This window comes from Ambystoma mexicanum, chromosome 6q (assembly GCF_040938575.1).
Source record: "Ambystoma mexicanum isolate Mex_15411 chromosome 6q, UKY_AmexF1_1, whole genome shotgun sequence".
Lineage (NCBI taxonomy): Eukaryota > Metazoa > Chordata > Amphibia > Caudata > Ambystomatidae > Ambystoma > Ambystoma mexicanum.
Genome location: NC_090937.1, coordinates 1401936150 through 1401954724, shown reverse-complemented (window position 1 = coordinate 1401954724; position 18575 = coordinate 1401936150). Strand labels below are relative to the sequence as shown.

Genomic DNA, 18575 nt, shown 5'->3' with positions numbered 1-18575 from the left:
TGGCCAAAGAAGCAAGCAACAATCTCGTGACACAGCCTTTTTAGGGCACTAGCCACGTTTAGTAGCCATAGGCAGTAGATGCAAATGTGCACACTAAAAATAATGCAAACACGGTTAACATGTATGAGCTTTAAGGGTGCAGAAGTAAGGCTTGGACACAAAGGTGATATCATTTTGGGTATAAACTGTTATTAACCAGTAAAAGGGTTGGATAAATTACCTCTCTGTCCCTAAACCTAATAGGGTGTTCCCTGCCTCAAAGAAATCTTAAGGAAAACGTCATGATGTCAAATAGTCACTGTAATGTCCAAAAACCTGCTTCTGACCCTAACCCTAGTAACTTAAATTTAATGTGCATGGACTCTATATCAGAAGTGATGATGACCATTCTTTCCAAAAGAAAGTTCCCAATGTCTCGGGTTGTCAAAAAACAAAAAAAGTGTTCCTTTTCCACAATGTAACATTTCAATGATCGGGGATTAGCTCCTCCCCCACCCCCAAATTCCTTCTTGTTCAACTTGACAGGCTAGTAGCTTGTCTCTTCCTGATGTGGTTTCCTTTACTTTGCAAAAATAACACAAAGGAAAGCACAGTGAACTTGTCTCCATTTTCCTGGACTTTCCAAGCTTTCCCAAAGATGCACAACAAATGTTTCCAGCTTTCCTATAAACACCTCTTTGAATGGATTGTGTCCTCCCACGCATTCCTCATCTTAGATATATTCGCCAGCTTGCTGCTTCTTTTGTACATTTTTTCACAAGAGGGCGCTGTGCTCGAGGCCTCGTAGCTTTGTTCCTCGAAGGCCACCGTCGAGCGTCAATGTCATCCGTCGTATAAAGGGCTCAAGCCACGTCCGTTGGTTTGGTTCAGTTTTTCCGGGCTTCTGCTTCGTGTATCTAAACGGTGCATCAGTTTTTCGACTTCGAGAAATGTCTTCTTCTTCAACCCCAACTACACCCAAAACGCGTTTTAAGAATTGTTTCAAATGCGGAAGAAAAATGTCCATTACGGATCCTCACCGTAACTGTCTTTGGTGTCTTAGTCCTGACCACTGAGTCGACGAGTGCAGGTCGTGTCAGGTGATGTCGAACAAGGCTATTAAGGAACACCAAGGTAAGCTAGCGGTGGGGGGGAATAGTATTTCAAGTCTGCTAAAAGACTAAAAGACTTGAGAGAATCGAGACCTAAATCTCGTCATGAGTCGAGGCGATCAAGGTCGAAAAGCTGCTTGAGGAAGTCATCCAAAAGATCAAAAAAGCGACATCATAGATCTTCGTCCTCTTCTTCCTCGCCTGACAGAAGGTTAATTTCTTGTCCTTCGATGCATGATTCCCCAAACAAATGGGAGGCCTTTAGGGCTTCAATGCTAAAGAAAATTTGAGAAGGCGGCCCCGACCCCCTCAAAATAGCTATGTGAAGAGTATGCCCCTGTCCACTCAAAAGGTGACAGAGGGAAATCCAAAACGTCTCGCACTAAATCCGACAAAAGGTCAAGGGCTTCCTCGGATGATGATTCTCCAGCGCCTCATGAGACTATACAAAAACCTTTGGTGCATAAATCGAGGTTGCCTGAAGTCAAATTGGCGTCTTCATCGTCGAAGTCAACTATCGTCTCGACGCGTCCGTCGAAGCCCAAAATGGCGCCGATGCCTTCGACCAAAGCCATCCTATGTATGCTATTTTTGAGGAACAAACCTCTGATGATGTTACATCAGTTGGTGTTTGATTTGGGACAAGAGAAGTTCCTGAGGAACTGATAGATCCAAATTCTAAAATGTCAGATCTTTGACGTTCTACAATCGGCCAGCGGCCTAGATACCTCACCTGCGGTAGATTTTGAAAGACCTGACCCCACAGACCATGCTGAACCGGTGTATAGAAACCTCATGGGAAGGGTGATGGACATTATTGTTGAAGGACCTCAGAAAGACCCAGTCCTTCCCTTCCACAAAGCTCTCCAAAAAAGAGTTATGACAAATTGGGAAACACCGGAATCTAGAAATGTATAGGAAAGTATAGACCTGCTCCCTCGAATCCGGAATATTTATCGAAGCACCCTTCACCCGAAAGTTTGGTAATTCAGGCTGCAACTGCGAATAGACAGTCGGCTTATCCCTCTATGCCCCCTGACAGGGACGATAAAATGATTGATGCCTGGGCGAGGAAGGCTTTTACTTCTGGTAGTATGGCTCTTAAATCTACTAATGTGATTTGTACATTAGCTAGGTTCACTTATACCTTGTGGAGCTGTTTAGATGCAGCGGCTGATCACATTTACGGAGGGCGAGGAGAGGGATGGTTTCCTGACGATAGTAAAGGATGGGAAGGAGGCTATGGAGGAGTGCCTCAAGTCAGGACTGGATACTGCAGAGAGCATAAGCAGATCCATGGCATCTAGCGCAGTCTTGCGTAGATTCGCATGGCTAAGAAAGTCTGGTTTTGCATCGGATGTACAATCCAGGTTACTTAATATGCCCTTTGACGGCTTGAGGTTGTTTGGCAGCAAGGCAGACAAGAGCTTGGAGAAGCTGCAGACCTCAAAAGCGGCGGGAAAGTAACTCAGCGCCGCTATAAGGCAACCCCAACAGCACTCTTACACAGGGTCATCTTCGTGGAAGAGTCGCCCTTTTCGCTTCTATTCCTCTTTTGGAAAAGGGAGAGGGCAGGCCAGTCAGAGGGGACAACAAAGAAAACCCTTTCGTGGTGGAAAAGGGAGAGGTCCTAGATCTGCCACAGCAGCAGCTACTACCTCCTCAGCCACTGCTGCAGCCGCTGCAAAGCCACTTCGAGGCCTTAACCCACAAGACCCCGGTGGGAGGCAGAATCTCTCTGTATTTGGACGTATGGCGAGGCATTACGTCAGATGCCTGGGCATTGGGTATAGTGACACATGATTACTGTCTGTCTTCATCAAAGGCCTCAAGATCATCCACCGGGAGCCAACTCTGTAAAAATTCCAGACCCGCTCCTTGTGCAGGAGATTTTAACCCTGCTAGAGAAAGGTAATAGAACATGTACCTGTAGCGGAGAGGAACAAGGGTTGGTACTCCCCGTATTTTCTCATTCCCAAAAAGGACGGAGGATTGAGATCCATCTTGGACTTGAGAAATTTGAACAAATTCCTCAGGAAGGACAAGTTGAAGATGGTAACCCTTTCTCAGATCCTTCAGGCTCTTCAGCTTCAGGACTGGCTGGTTTCATTGGACCTTCAGGATGTTTACTTTCATGTGCCAATCCATCCCAAACACAGAAAATACCTGAGGTTCGCAATTGGGGATCTCACTATCAGTTTCGAGTTCTGCCATTTAGGCTGACCTCCGCCTGAGGGTCTTCACCAAACTAATGGCAGTGAGTCTCAGAAGAGAGGGGATTCATATCTACCCTTATCTGGACGACTGGCTAATCAGGGCAAGTTCACCCGAACTGACCCAAGGACATCTGGCCATAACCTGTCACTTCCTACACAAATTGGGCTTCTCCCTCAATTACAAGAAGTCACAAATGATTCCGAGCCAAAGACTCCAATTCATCAGAGCGGTCCTGGACACCACCTCAGGGAAAGCCTCGCCTCCTGAGGAAAGAGCTCACCACATTCTGCAGATGGTTAAAAAATTTCAGAATGCCCAACATCTACCGGTTTTCGACTTCGTAAGGTTGCTAGGCCTCATGGCATCCTGCATTTTTCTGGTGCCAGAGGCCAGATTGAGGATGAGATCCCTTCAGTGGGCCCTCAAGACTCAATGGTCCCAGTTTTCAGGAGAGATGTCAGACCTTCTACAAGTCCCGACCAAAGTGGCTCAAGATCTCCTATGGTGGGCTTGCAAGGAGAATATCCTCAAGGGGGAACCTTTTTGGCAACCATGGCCGGAGATAACGCTAGTGACGGACGCCTCACTCACGGGGTGGTGAGCCCACACCAACGATCTGACAATCAGCAGTCGTGTTCTCCATCGGAGTCCAAACTACACATCAACCTTTTGGAGCTGAGAGCAATCAAACTAGCGCTGAAGGCTTTCCTGCCTTCTGTACAGGGAAAGAATGTCCTGATAATGACGGACAACACAGTAGCCATGTACTACCTCAACAAAAGAGGAGGTTGTAGGATCACTCCCGCTGTGCAGAGAAGCAATGCAGCTCTGGTTCTGTGCAATGCAAGAAGGAGTCTCGCTATCGGCAGTTCACCTAGCCGGAGAGTTGAACATGGCGGCGGACGCTCTGAGCAGGCAGAGCACAGTCTCCCACGAGTGAGAGCTAGCACAGGTAGTCCTTTAAGAGATCTTCGCCCTTTGGGGAACCCCTCAAGTAGATCTTTTCGCGACCACTGCCAACCGGAAGTGCGAACTGTATTGCTCAAGGGAATTTCCCCCGAGAGGAGCTCTAGGGGACTTGTTCATAGTGGACTGGGTATTTCCACTCCTTTATGCATTTCCTCCAGTCCCCGTGATTCCTCACGTAATCAGAAGGTTGATAAAGTTCAAGAAAACCATGATCCTAACTGTCCCGGATTGGGCCAGGAGGACGTGGTACCCAGACCTTATGGACTTGTCCATCTGCCCTCCAATACGTCTTCCACAAAGAGAGAATCTTCTCTCGCAAGAGGAAGGTCAGGTTCTCCACTCAGAGGTCAAGACACTCAACCTTCACGCTTGGCTTCTCGAGAGGTTGAGATATAAGGATTGGGACCTTCCGGATGACGTTATGGAGATTTTGCTTTCGGCCAGGAGGCCAGCAACAAAATCCCTATACCGGTTTCGTTGGAAGAAATTCAGTAACTGGTACAGGGATAAGAATGTGGATCCTTTTCAGTGTACCACTCCCATGGTGCTTTTCTTTGTATTACACTTGGCCAACTCGGGGCTCCAAGTTGGAACTATTAAAGGATATTTGGCAGCGTTATCCATCTTCAAGCGCTCCTCAGAAGAAGTTTCATATTTCAAAATGCCTTTAGTTATCCAATTTCTTAAAGGGTTAACAAATGTGTTCCCTCCTACACCTTTCCAAGTTCCCATTTGGGATTTAGTTTTAAAGTTTCTTATGTGTGCCCCTTTTGAGCCTTTACATTCTTGTCCTATAAGGCTCCTAACCTTAAAAACTGTTTTACTGGTGGCTCTTACTTCAGCCCGCAGGGTGAGTGAGTTGCAGGCGCTATCTTGCAAGCCTCCTCACACAGTTTTCCATAAAGACAAAGTTGTTTTAAAGGTCGAGCCTTTTTTTCCTACCTAAAATAGCTTCGGATTTCCATCTGTCACAAAAAATCACTTTACCATTCTTTTATCCTCCTCCGCACGCTACTAAAGAGGAGGAGAGATTTCACAGACTAGACCCTAAGAGGGCTCTCAGTTTCTACATATCTAAGCTGGAAAGATTTAGACAAACAGATCAGTTGTTTGTTGGGTATACTGGACACAAATTGGGCCTTGGATTATCCTAGCAATAGCTGAATGTTATACATTGGCTGGGAAGGAGCCTCCATATGGTTTAAGGGCTCATTCAACCAGGGGCATAGCAACTTCCACGGCTCTTCAGAGGGGTGTCCCAGTGCAAGACATTTGTGCTGCAGCCACTTGGTCATCGATGCACACTTTTACAAAACATTGTTTAGACACCACTTCTTACCAAGGAGGCTTTTTTGCAAAAGCCGTCCGTCATTCTGTGCATAATTGAAGAACTATGGTACTCCCTCCTCCTCTGAATTACAACTGCTATGGGAGTCTATCTAAGATGATGAATACGTGGGAGGACACAATCCATTCGAAGAACAAGATACTTACCAACTGTAACGTCCTTTCGATTAGATGTTCCTCCCACGTATTCCTCATCGACCCTCCCAACCTACCCCTCCATACAGTTCTTACGCTTGTTGCACTTGTACAAGAGCCTGACATCTGCCGACACAAGAGACAACTGGTGCAACCATTAACATCGAAAAAACAGAACTGAATGCAGCTCGAGCCCTTTATACGACAGATGATGTCAACGCTCGACGGTGGCCTTCGAGGGACCAAGCTACGAGGTCTCGAGCACAGCGCACTCTGGCGAAAAAATTTCCGAAAGAAGCAGCAAGCTGGCGAATATATCTTAAGATGAGGAATACGTGGGAGGAACATCGAACTGAAAGAGCGTTATAGTTGGTAAGTAACTTGTTCTTCTTTGTTCATGGAGAGTTTATGTCTGGTTCACACTCCTGCCAAACACACCCCAGGAAATTATAATGGATAGTGTCTGTTAATCTCTTCCTTTTGTCTCTTTAGATCCCAGACCCTGTGCTTTCTTGAATGAGCTTCACCTTATTCTTAGACATTCATATGGGTGCGAATCCCAGACTCGCAATGTTGTGTTATACCAGCTTGGTGTACTCTCCTGCTAAGCATGTTTTCTTCTCATCTGTCTTTTGATTTCAGGGTCCAAAACCCTCTTATTCTCTGGTTCTCATGTGGATGTGGGTCCGAGACTCGCAATGCAGTATCACAATAGCTTGGCTCTCCTGCCAAGCATACGTTTCTTTCTGGACTGTCTCTGGTTCTCTCAGGATCCCAGGCCCTCTTATTCTCTGGCTTGCATATGTGTGCAGGTCCCAGATTCTCAATAATGTCTCTTGCCTGCTTGGTTTACTCTCCTGTCAAGAATACAATTGTTTCTTTCTCTCTCTGATACTCTCAGGGTCCCAGTCTCTCTCATCTCAGGCTCTGTAATTGTTCCCCGACTCCCCCCGGACCTCTAGCACCTCCCGGTCTGCCCGCGTACCTGTTTGTGTGGTGCGTGTCTTCTGAGCGGCGTTGCTCAGCTGTGGGGCTGTGGTAGCGATGTGTGTGCTTTGAAAAGTCCACATTTAATTTAAATGCTGCAGTCAGAATTAAAATTACCAACGCAATGATCATTCTTCATTGTTGTAACCATTGGGATTTTATTATTGAGAATGATGAAAATTTATATGATGTGTATATTTTAAATTGGTTTGATTATTTCTATTTTTTATATTTCTTTTCCTGAAAGCGAGGGAGGCTTAAGGGAATCAATACTGTTAAACTGGTGTGTCCCAGGTTCGTAAAAGGAACTTTGTTAAATAAATAAAAAATGCCCATGCCCAATTTGTGGTGGGTGAAAAATGCCCCTGTACTAGAAGTCTCCGAAAGGGGACTTTGAGATTGAGACCAACCTTGTTTTCCAAGGTTCTGGTAGAATTGCATTTTTCACAGAAGATTTATATTCTTCTTTTCTACCCTACACATCATCAATTGAAGGTGGATGAGAGGTTTTGCCACCTGGACCCCAAGAGAGTTGGTTGCTACTATGTTGCTCATAGAAAGCACTTCAGGATAGATGATCTGCTCTTCATTGGTTATGCTGGTGCTCAGGCAGGCAGGGCTGTTACCAAGCAGACTAAGTGGATCATCCTCTGCATTTCAGAGTGCTATGAGCTGTGCCGAAAAGAAGTGCCTGAAGGTCTCCGGGTCCGTTCTATCCAAGGCTTGGCGGCTACCTCAGCCTTGCAGCGCAGTGTCCCTGCTTTGGACATCTTCATAAGAAATGTCATCCCCAGGAGAATTAAGGATCAGGGGTCCAAAAATCGAGATTTCTTCAAAAGAAGCTTGTAGTGCCCACATTTCATAAATGTCCACCACCTATAACGTGGACTTGCATGCTCTACATACATTCATATCAAACTAGTCCAGATATTTCAACAAAGTCCTAGACTATGTTGTACAAACTCCATTTATTATAAAATGCCAAATAAAGAATATGTAAATGAGCGAAAACATTTCATTATACAACTTTGCCATCTTTCCTGTTGTACAAATCTATCAGGCAGGTCGCCAAGCACTACTGTTTGGGTTTGTTTTCTGGTCAGGACACCCACTTTGGTTGGATGGTGCTCCAATTATTCCTAAATTAGGTGATCGTTCCTGTCTATTTTCTCTCCTTCTGGTTCTGTGCTGCTTTGTGCGTTTAGTTTAGTCGTTTAGTTTAAGCATCCTTGGGAGGGAAGGAATATAAATGACTTACTTAGTTGCCAGCTTGTTACAATTGCCCAGAAAAATTATCATTGTCATGCAGTGGGGCTTGGGCCTGACCCGCACCCAGCAACGACTCCGATATATTTGGGCAGTTGATCTTATTATCAGCTAATGCTTTTGGCCATGAAATGTGAGCACATTTTTCTTTGCTATATATTTTCTCTTTCTTTTACAGAAGGCATAGCCTATCCAGTACCAAATTGCTCACTCCCCAAATCTCTGATGAGCATCAAGACTTAGAAGTGGAATCCAAACTTGGAATGTGCAATAGGGAAATAGTCCGAAGAGGAGCACTGATTCTCTTTTGTGATTATGTTGTAAGTAGAAAAACCTTGTAGATTTTAATGTTTTTTGCATGTGATCTCCCTCATATTAATAATCTGTAGAAATGTCTTTCCTGCTGATGGCCTGATCCAGGAACTCTCCATAGAGCAATTCCTGAAAGTCCTATTCTCATGGAACACAACACTTCAATGTAATGTTTCTTTCCTACAATTCACATTGTATCTATGGAAAATTAGCTTCTGTCTGTCATTTTACATTTTGAGATTCATTTTCCTGTGTATTAGGCTTTTGCAATATATTCTTCCTTTGTTCATTTTTAGGGTTTTGCCAGTGTTTCACATCAATCATAAAATGATGTATTCTTATTTGTCAACCAAAGGTTTGTGTTTCTCCATCTGATCTTCGTATACACAGTCAAATCTATACAACGGTCCTAACTTAGTATCTTGAGGGACCAAAGTACTTTACAAAATGTTACCTAGGTTTTGTCATTGTTGAGATGGATTTCTATCTGACCTGGTGAGCAGACATTTAGGAGGCCACCCTAGTTCAGTGGATCAGGGGAACCTTCTAGACAAGCCAGACCAATCACGGTAGCTTGGTAGGCAGTCAAGACTAAGTCTCAGGAGGGGTGAGAGTGATCGGAAGCCCACAATGCGCACACACAGTAAAACTCCACAGAATACAATTAGATAATTGTGTATATAAAAAATACATATACATTTTTTACAGGCCTTAATAATTAAACACAAATAAACCACAGTAATGTAAAAGTTACCACACATTCCTTTCACTATTGATCTTATATACAGTTATGTTTCGCCTAATGCGATAAAGGAGAATACCCAGCAACAACCTGCAACAGAAGAGTAGGTTAACACAAATATAGCATTAGGCAGTTCTTCAGAATCAATCCCTTACTTAAGCAGTCCAGCCCTACGAAGTGGGGAGCCTTGTGCTCAAAAGTGCAGTAGTGTGTTGAAAACCGGCGGTCATGCGTAATGAGAGAAAGCGGGTCCTCTTCAGGGAGCTGTAGCAGTTCAGGAACGGGCTTGAGGTGATGACGAACAGTTTCCCACTATTCGAGGAGTGACTTTCAGGAATAGCTAGGACGCGCAGGCTAGCCCAGCTATGGTGAGTATCTTTTATGGGATTCTCGTGCATAATAAACAATGGCTATGCCAGGGGGCCGCTGGTAAGTGATGCAAGTGCTCACCGACCCTAGACACAATCTGGGCCAAACTTTGCCAGTCTAGACCAGGTCGTCTGTAAGTTCAACCCCTGCAGTTGCACGTCACTCCGGTTCTCAGCGGCTGCAGGATGGGACGATCGTCTGTGGCGAGACAGTAGCCTTTACTCAGCTCTCGGTGAAGAAAAGAGGACAGTTCCAGTGCAGCAACTCTCAGGGCACAGGGGGGCAGGCAGGCAAGGCTTCTTCCAACGACCGTCACCACAGCAGGGCGACACAGGGACCACAATGCTCACGGCATGGCACACTCTCTTAAATCGCCACAGGAGATAGGACTACGAACTTTGCTGGGAGAGGGCCCAGGACCACAAGCTGGCGATTCCTTAAGTCTTGAGTGTCAACTCAGGACGACAATGTTCCTATGTGATACCCTGGGTTCGAGCTGCAGTTCGCTGGATGGCCCAGGAACACTTCCGATGAGGCTCTTTGGGAGGGTTATCAGTAGGTGCCAAGAGTAGTCTTTCCCACTACTTCAAAGGGTTGAAGCGCCCTTGCAGGCCTTCAGTGATCGATGCAAAAACAGGGATCCGACGGGACAAGAGCATACTCAGTGTGCTAAACCTTCCAGCACGTCTCGGCCGGTTCTACAGGTCTGCTTTAGCGTTTCAGGATATTTGGCTCCTTCTGTAGTTCGGAGCGAAAGTCAGGTGATCGACCTGGAATGGATGCAGAGCCCCTTCTCTTATGCAAGATTCGTTTTGCGCTCAAATCTGGGATAGCCAATGGAAGATCTGCTCTCTTGCAATCACGCCAGGCATGGGCCAATCACACCCCACAGTGGTGGTTCCAGTCATTCATGCATACCAGACATACCAGCACCAGTAGTGTGGATTGGGACCAGGCAGACCCAAACCTCTTCCTGGGCACTAGCACACGTGACCTGCAGAAGCCCGCGAAAGATGCGGTTTTTGCAGAAAGCTGCATGTCCAAATAAGGAAAGCCCAGGTCTACTCGACCTGGGGGGGGGGAAGCACAGGGACAAAATCGCCTAAGGACAGAACAAAACGCAATATTGTTCATTAAAAAGAAGTAAAAACACTATAAAAGTGAACTGCTGCCATCAGTTAGGCCTAGGCACATTTGTACAATTCTCAAAAAATCCTTAGAGGGTGTCTAGGGCCTTTAAAACAAAAGGACCCCTATCCACGGTACTGTAAGGTACTTGGCACATAGTTAAAAAGTTACCAAGAAATGGCAGCATAGTCAACGATTAAGGGAAACAGTTTCCCAGTACTGAGAGTCTGAAGGACGTGTCAGTTTCCCCATAACAGATGACCAAAAGTTGAAGGCTGAGTTCTCCTGGAAAAAGTCAGGTTAGGATCAAAATCAAAAGCAAAAGGTTTGGGGGTCCATTAACAAGGAAGGAAAGGTGAAGCATAGAGACATCTTTCCTAACAGTCACCCATGATGGAATTAGGAAAATGGTACAATTATATTGCTAACAGGCTTCATGACCATTTCTTCAAAATGTCGTTTGTGGCTTTGTCCCTTTTTCTCATTGCAGTCCTTACTACAAATCTCTGCAGTTATCCTGAAACATTGTCACCCTTAACTTCCTTTTTATAAGTCTTTTTGGCCTGGTTCTTTGCTGGAGCCTAACCTTAACTTGATGCTGTCTGTGGTTCATGAGTAGTTTAGTGCTTGCCTGGTTATTTTAATGTTATTATTGCCTGTTCTACTGCCTAGCCCCCACGGGAAGCGTAATTCCTTCCAGCCAGTAAGGTTTGGCTCCTGATCCCAGTGGGGTTGCTGGCTTTTAATGTGACCAGTATCTTGGCTTATGTACAACATGAGGTTTTGGGGGTGTTTGCGTAAGAATAGATCACAGCAAACTATTCAAAATCAGTTCTCAGATGATCATACACCGCCTACCACTTCCCAGCCCCCTTCTCTACTTAGCTGTTCGCTCGCCTCCTGGTACACATCAGCCATGCAGCTTCAGATCCGTCCCTCTAACGCAGGTCGATCTGACGCTGTAGGGTTCCTTTTTCTTTTTTTTCACAGTCCCCGCCTCAAATATTGAGGAAGTGGGGAACACCCCTGTAACCCCCCACACCCCCAAGGCTAATAGATACTGATCATAGGGAACGGGGGGGGACCCCCACAACCCCCGCTCCACATGTTCGGTATGTATTAGCCAAATTGTTTTTAATTGGTCGAATGGTATAGGCAAAATTTGGTCAAATGTGCCATTCTGCCAAATAAAAACGAACAAATATACAAATACCACAACATGTTGCTGTTTTTCCTTTCAAGTCTCAGACATTTCATTCTTTTAACAGTACTAATTGGTTTATATTTTGGATCTTGGATCCTGCAACGTATGTTGGCAGCCTTTTCTAGCCTTTTGGATGCTAAGCCATAGCTCAAACCATCCCTTCCCAATCCCTACATTTACCTATTCACATGTTTGGTGTTTCTGGTCAAATTAGACCTTGGGGTCCTTGATTGCAATCAGTTAGTTTTTGGTGGATGCTGCAGTAGCAGAAGGACCTTGGTGTATTAATGCAAAGTGACATTATGATACCATAATGGGCCTGGGTTGTGAAATATTCTTGTAAGAGCATGAATGGACGAGTCCCGGCAGCCCAGTTGTTGAATGTATGCATGTATGGGTTGTAGCATGTTGTGCGTGTGTGACCTCTTTAAGGATGTACGTCACAGATGTGACTGCCTTTACAATTGGCCTCCAGGATTCCAATACAGCAAAGGGTTGCATGCTCAATGTTTGGTTTCAACCCATTCCTGATGACAGATGGAGTAGAATATGGATCTACTGATTGCAGTAGCAGCAATTTAATGTTAACTCATTTGAGAGGCACACTTTGTTGAAAACCTTGCTGTATCTGCCCACTACATAGTAAACATTTCATGGCAATAACTTCTAATGTAATTCATTAAATATTTTTTTTCTCAAAAACATTCATTGTAGATACTCCGAAAACATGTTTGGATAGTATTATTGTTGGATCGACAAGACCAATCATATTTTTCTGCATTCCATACATACATAAATGAAACATACTTTTAATTTATTCTGAGACAGAGTGTATCACTATAGTCTAGAATGTTTCCTTTTTTGCCTGATATATGAAAAGCTTTTTATTGCGAATGCGATGATTGTGGCCAAGCACAATATTGCCAAGCATTGGGGATCCACAGGATCACGCAGGATCTCCCAGTGGGAACAGGACCTAGACAACTGCTTTTCCATAGAGTAGCAAATATATGGAGCTTGTGGGTGCCAGCATTAATTTGCCAAGATATGGAACTAATGGGGAAACCATGACTAATGGCTCTGTACAAATGTATTGGCTTCTATGGGCCTTGCTTGATTTCTTTATCTTAATGACATTTCTATGCATACATGTTGCTTATTGTGTAAACAGTTATTGTTTGTTGTCTGGTACCTGCTGTACGTTACCTTTCAAAATACAATAAAACAGAATTATAAACGTTTCCTTAATTTGCAACTGATGGATGAGAGTGTGGAGTCTCCTCTCAAAATTGAGAGATACCATATAAGTACCAGTCAAGGTACCCAGTAGACTGTAACCATTTAGCAAGCATATGACAACATTAGTCCAACTTTTCAACAGTCGGGGCAACGATTGATAAATGTTGTCTAAAGCAAGTCCATTAATCGCAACGCCAAGAGCTGGGGTTCACAGCATTGCAAAACATATCTTCCGGATCACTGCACCTTATGAGTTTGCATAGTTTGAGTAGCTGGTGAGGGGTGGGGCTGTTCATCCAACAATGTGTAATCAACTGCTTAGCATTCAGACCAGCCACCCACCACCAGCTTGTAATCCTATTTTCTCACCGCTTGCTTGCATCCCCAAAAGCATGGTACATGTTTCTATGTAATTGACAGCCCCATAATATTGTTAATTGTCTCCAGTATTTGATCTTACATAGATTCACATGCTGTTTGAATATTCCTCGGATCAGTGTGGGAATCCTCAGTAATATTAAGCAGCAAAAAAAATGAAAGAAACTGCAGTCACTTTAGTGTTCTCTTAGTGTTGTTTTGGGTCATTTACCCTTTAGCCAAAAAGCCGTGACTCCTATAGCTCCACCCTGGAGGCCATTTTCAGATTCCTACCACACGTTCAAGTGTTGAGTCCTCTCCTAGATTTCCTCGGTGTCCAGCTAAAGGATCGAAAAAAAGGATCGAATGCCCTTTTTCTTCGAATCCAAAAGGACCGGAAAAAACGGGTTGAATGCTTTATTTATTTATTTATATATTTTTTAAGTTTAGTATGCATAACATTTTTTTTATAAAAAGAAAATGGGGGGTTGGTGGGAGAACCCCCATAAAAAAAATGTAAAACAAAATAAATTAGACCCTAATTTTCGGTCCTTTTGGTGTCGGAAAAAAAGGCATTCGAGCCTTTTGTTTTCGATCCTTTCACCTACAAGCGTTTTCCTCTTTACTTAACGACTTTCAGAAGATTTTATATCCTACAACCTTGCTTTTCATATCATTGGAAAGCCACAGTTAAGTACCTTCTTGTTGTGGAGTTTTATAATTGTTAGACCCATTCGATGCCCCCCTACTGAGCACATACCTCCTGTGTTCCCCAGGATTGGGTCCTGTGCTGTGTCTCTTCTTTTCCTTCACCATGACCGACTCCAAGACCAAAATTTTTTTATTTTCCAGATATACTTTTTCAAATAAAACATTGAAAGACAGACACAGGCTGCATTATGGGACTTTGGCCTCGGACTTGGCATCAGTGAGCAGCCATGCCTTGCTACACCATAGTAGTACCATCTTCTAAGGGGTTAAGTTCTCATGAGGAGGCATCCTGTAGGAAAAGGGTGAGGAAAGGTTATGCCACCCATCCTCTGCCAGCCCGGTTTATGACTACCCTACTGCTCAAGACTGTCTAATCTAGATACCGCTCCGGACACACACCGATCCCTCCTCCTAGCCAGAGAATGCCTCTGAAATATTGCACTGGACAACGCGAAGCACGCTCACCAAGAAGTGCAGGCTCGCAATTTACGAACGGGGGGATAAAGCAGACAAGATGCTGACCTGGCTGGAGAAAAGGGACAAGGGACATCGGCATGTTAGGGAGATTATGAATGCACTGAATGAACGTGTCCAGCAAGATCCTGACATAGCGGAGGCATTCGCAGATTTTTACCGAGCTACCCCGGTGGATCTATCCATATTGGACGAGATTGTGATCCCTCAGCTATCTGAACTGCAGCGTACACAATTGTACAAGGATCTCACGGAAACTGAAATTGCCGTTGGAGACCTGGAAGAAGCTGGGTGGGGAGAAAATGGCAGCTCCCCTCCATAAGATATTTCTCCGCGCTAGTGAACAGGGAGTCCTTCCCCCAGACCTGCGCAAGGCCAGCATTGTGGTCATACCCAAACCGGGGAAACCCCTGCAATTTTGTAGCTCATATAGACCAATTTCACTGATCAATATGGAGGCCAAGATTCTTGCAAAACTAATTGCTACCAGACTACAGTCAGTCATCTCCTCTTTAATACACCCGACCGATACAGCTTCATGCCACATAAATCAACACGCATGAACATACAACTTCTTTACCTACTCTTGGAGCGGGCCCCCATCCTTGACGCATCACTCGCCTTGTTGTCTATTGATTTTGAAAAGGCGTTCGAATCTGTGTTATGGGAGAGCCTATGGGGAACTATGCGCCGAATGGGGTTTGGTGAGACCAAACTGGGGTGGGTGAAGCTACTATATGAAGCCCCGCAGGCGGAGGTCAGCGTCAACGGATGTCCTTCCAGGTCCTTCCTACTGTATGTTTGCATTGGCCATTGACCCCCTGGCCCTCTGGCTTTGCCAGGTTAACACATGGATGGGGTTCCGCTGGCCGGTCAGAGGGGAAGATAGGCTCTCTCTTTATACCGACGATCTTGCTATACCTAAGCGACCCAGTCCGATCTTGTCCATCGGTCATGCGGGTGCTGACATGTTTCAGTGAGGTTAGCGGACTGAGAGTCAACTGGGGGAAGTCTGTCCTTTTCCCGGCGAAAGGTGGGGAACACGCGATTCCACCAGATTGCCCATATCGGGTGTAGCACGAGCACAAGAGCTTCTGCTATCTGGGAATTTAGATCTCGAGAGATCTCTGGGACTACACTTCTCGTAACCCTACACCCGATTATTGACCGCTTTTCCAACAACGTTCGACATTAGATGCTTCTTCCCTCGGCGCTGCTAGGTAGAGCTACACTCTAAGATGTTGGCACTGCCGCACTTTTTATATATTTTACAGAACGCCCCGCTCTGGATTCCTGACTTAGAATTTCACTGGATAGACAGTCTCCTCCGGATGCTTATACGAGGTGGTGGACACTCCCTCATTGCCCTTAGCACACTCCAAAGATCTTTATGAGAAGGAGTAATAGGGGTTCCACACCTCCAATCATATTACTGGGCGAGCCATATGACAGTAATCAACAATCTGTTTCATGGTAGCCGAGAGATACCGCACATCAGAGCTGAGATGCTAGGAGAGAAGAATATGTCACCGCTCCACCAGGCCCTCCATAAACCCTTCCCGCAGACAATGGCAGCGCACACTGCTATAGTCGAAGAGAGCACACAAACACATTGGGTGGGAGAATAGGATAACCCAGATGCAACCACTCTGGAACAGCAATCTCACAGAGATGGGGAAACTCGTGACACTGCCGAGATGGGTGCAGGCCCGTATCACAAGGGTTGGGGATATTCTCACTGAGGACAATATCGCTCCATTTGAGACACTGCAGCAGAAATTTTGTCTACCGGACACGGAGCAATATAACTACATACAAATTACCCACGCCTTGTGGGGACACCTACCAAAACGCCTGAATGCACAACTCTGGAACGTAACCTCCTAGTAGAGCGCATACCCTCCAGGGTCACTTCCATTCTATACAACGCCATAACTGCCTTTACAACTCCAGAACTGACCAATCTTAAACTAAAATGGGAAACAGATGTAGGCGCTATTGAACCAGAAGACGTGATAATAATCTCAATGTACCCACCACGAGAGATTGCAATTGCCTCCAGGCTCCGCCTGATACAACTTAAAATTCTCCATAAGGTGTACTACCCCAGGGTCACGCTGCACTGATGGAACCAGACTCCCGACACAAACTGCCTACGATGTCGGGAGGCGTAGGGCACCTTCATACTTATCTTGTGGGAATGCCCCTGAATCCAAAACTTCTGGCGACAATGTTGCAACAAACTGACTGGTATTCTGGGATGGAAAAACCGATGGGAATAAATGTTCTTATCCACTGCAGTTGGACTGATAAAGCGTAACATAGCTCAACAATGGGTCTCACCTGAGTGTCCAGTGCTGGCCCAATGGGTTGCGGATGTAGATGTGTGTGCGGCAGTGGAACATCAAATATATACTGCACAGGGTTGTCTAGCAAAAGCCACAAAAATGTGGGGCAAATGGGAGGAGGAATGAGGTTAAGGGAGGCTTGAGAGATGTCATGATACGACCGGCTGCGATATGATGTGACTTAGCCTAATTTGCTTACATTGCTGATTTATTGTTGCCGATAGACAGAATATGATATCAGGGGGGAAGTGAATGCCTGTATGGTTTTGTGTTCATAAAACAATAAAAAGATAGTTTTAAAAAAGACTCTCTAATTGCATAAATAGCTTCGGCACCAAAGTGTACCGTGACGGCACTGTCAACAAAATTGTCCCGTACACAGACAAACCATTCTGTATCGAAGACTTTGATATTTTCAGCCTTGAATGGTAGACCGTTTGCCACCTCATTGACTCCTTCCCAGGCAACGAATACTGCAAAACCTACCAAACCCTCTTTGTCGACGATTTCAACGACGGCATTCACACTGATGACTCCCGTCCCATAAAATATCATCCTGTCGTAGACTGCAACTTCGACCACCAAGCACCTGCATCTCTGTTGACAATATCTGCACATACATGAGCGGTGCATGCTCTGCTCAGGTTCCTGAAGAAACATACAGAGCTGCTTTTCTCTCTCAAGCACCATGTTCCACCGCATTTATCCAGACCATCTAATTTGCCTCTTGAGGACATTTTGGACATGCGATTGACACAGATTGTGAGGGCCCAGAATGAGTTTCTTGGAAGAGGGAGACAAAGTGCCTACTTTGTCTCCTGCCTAGCCGCCTAATGTGACAACAACATCTGGTCGCTCTCCTGCTCTTCCAGAGACTCATGACCTCTCTATGTACATCCTTTCCACGCTGCACACCATGTTCGAACTACAAACATGAGTTCACTCTATTGCTCCTCCAAAGGAGCAACTTCCTATGCCACCTCGCGGCAATAATTGTCTCCCTCCATCTGCTCCTTCTCATCTAGAGGCTCTGTTGGACTCTGACTATTTCCAAGTCGGTTCAGCAACCCCTTGAAAGCACACTCTACGAACGCTACGGTAAGTGCGAAACCAACCTACCCAAGGGATCCATTTAAGATATTGAGAGTTATATGAATATTGAGTGATTTAAACACAGGTTTAAAAACTGTTTATTTGAACGAGTTTGTTCTGGTCTGCATATACTCAAGCAGGAGGTTCTCGTGCTTCTTTCAAAGGAAGCAGTGGTGTGGGTCCCCCGCGCCCACTGAAACCAGTGCGTTTACTCATGCTACTCGCTCCATTACCTATGGGCATCTTCATGTCAAGAATGTATGACATCTATGATGAGGCAGGGGACCATGTTCCCTTTGGGCTGGAGCCCCTGGTTTCTATGGAGGTTAGAGATTCCCCTTGGGGGAAGGCAAGGATGTACTGGGACTGGCCGAGGATCTGCAGGTCGCCAGTAGCCATGATACCTCCCAAGAGATGGCCATTCAGCTCCTACCCCAGGAAAGCCTCAAGCCGCTGTTCAGCTGGCAAATACTTTGGGGCTTTCAGCTCCATCCAGATCAAAAGTACAGTACAAACTGTGCAATATTCTGGACAATGTCCCCCAGAATGGAGATGTTGCTGACCTTCAATGTGGCAATAGAGGACCC

At 45.3% G+C, this 18575-nt stretch overlaps 1 protein-coding gene across 4 annotated transcripts in view; it reads left to right on the top strand.

Annotated features, from left to right (window-relative positions):
* Positions 1-18575, top strand: part of HTT (huntingtin) — a 2905635-nt gene that overhangs the window by 1784365 nt on the left and 1102695 nt on the right. For all 4 annotated transcript variants that reach the window (XM_069632055.1, XM_069632053.1, XM_069632052.1 and 1 more), the window contains one exon: positions 8191-8332. In XM_069632055.1, the coding sequence (XP_069488156.1) occupies positions 8191-8332 (142 nt within the window). The remainder of the gene's footprint in view (positions 1-8190; positions 8333-18575) is intronic.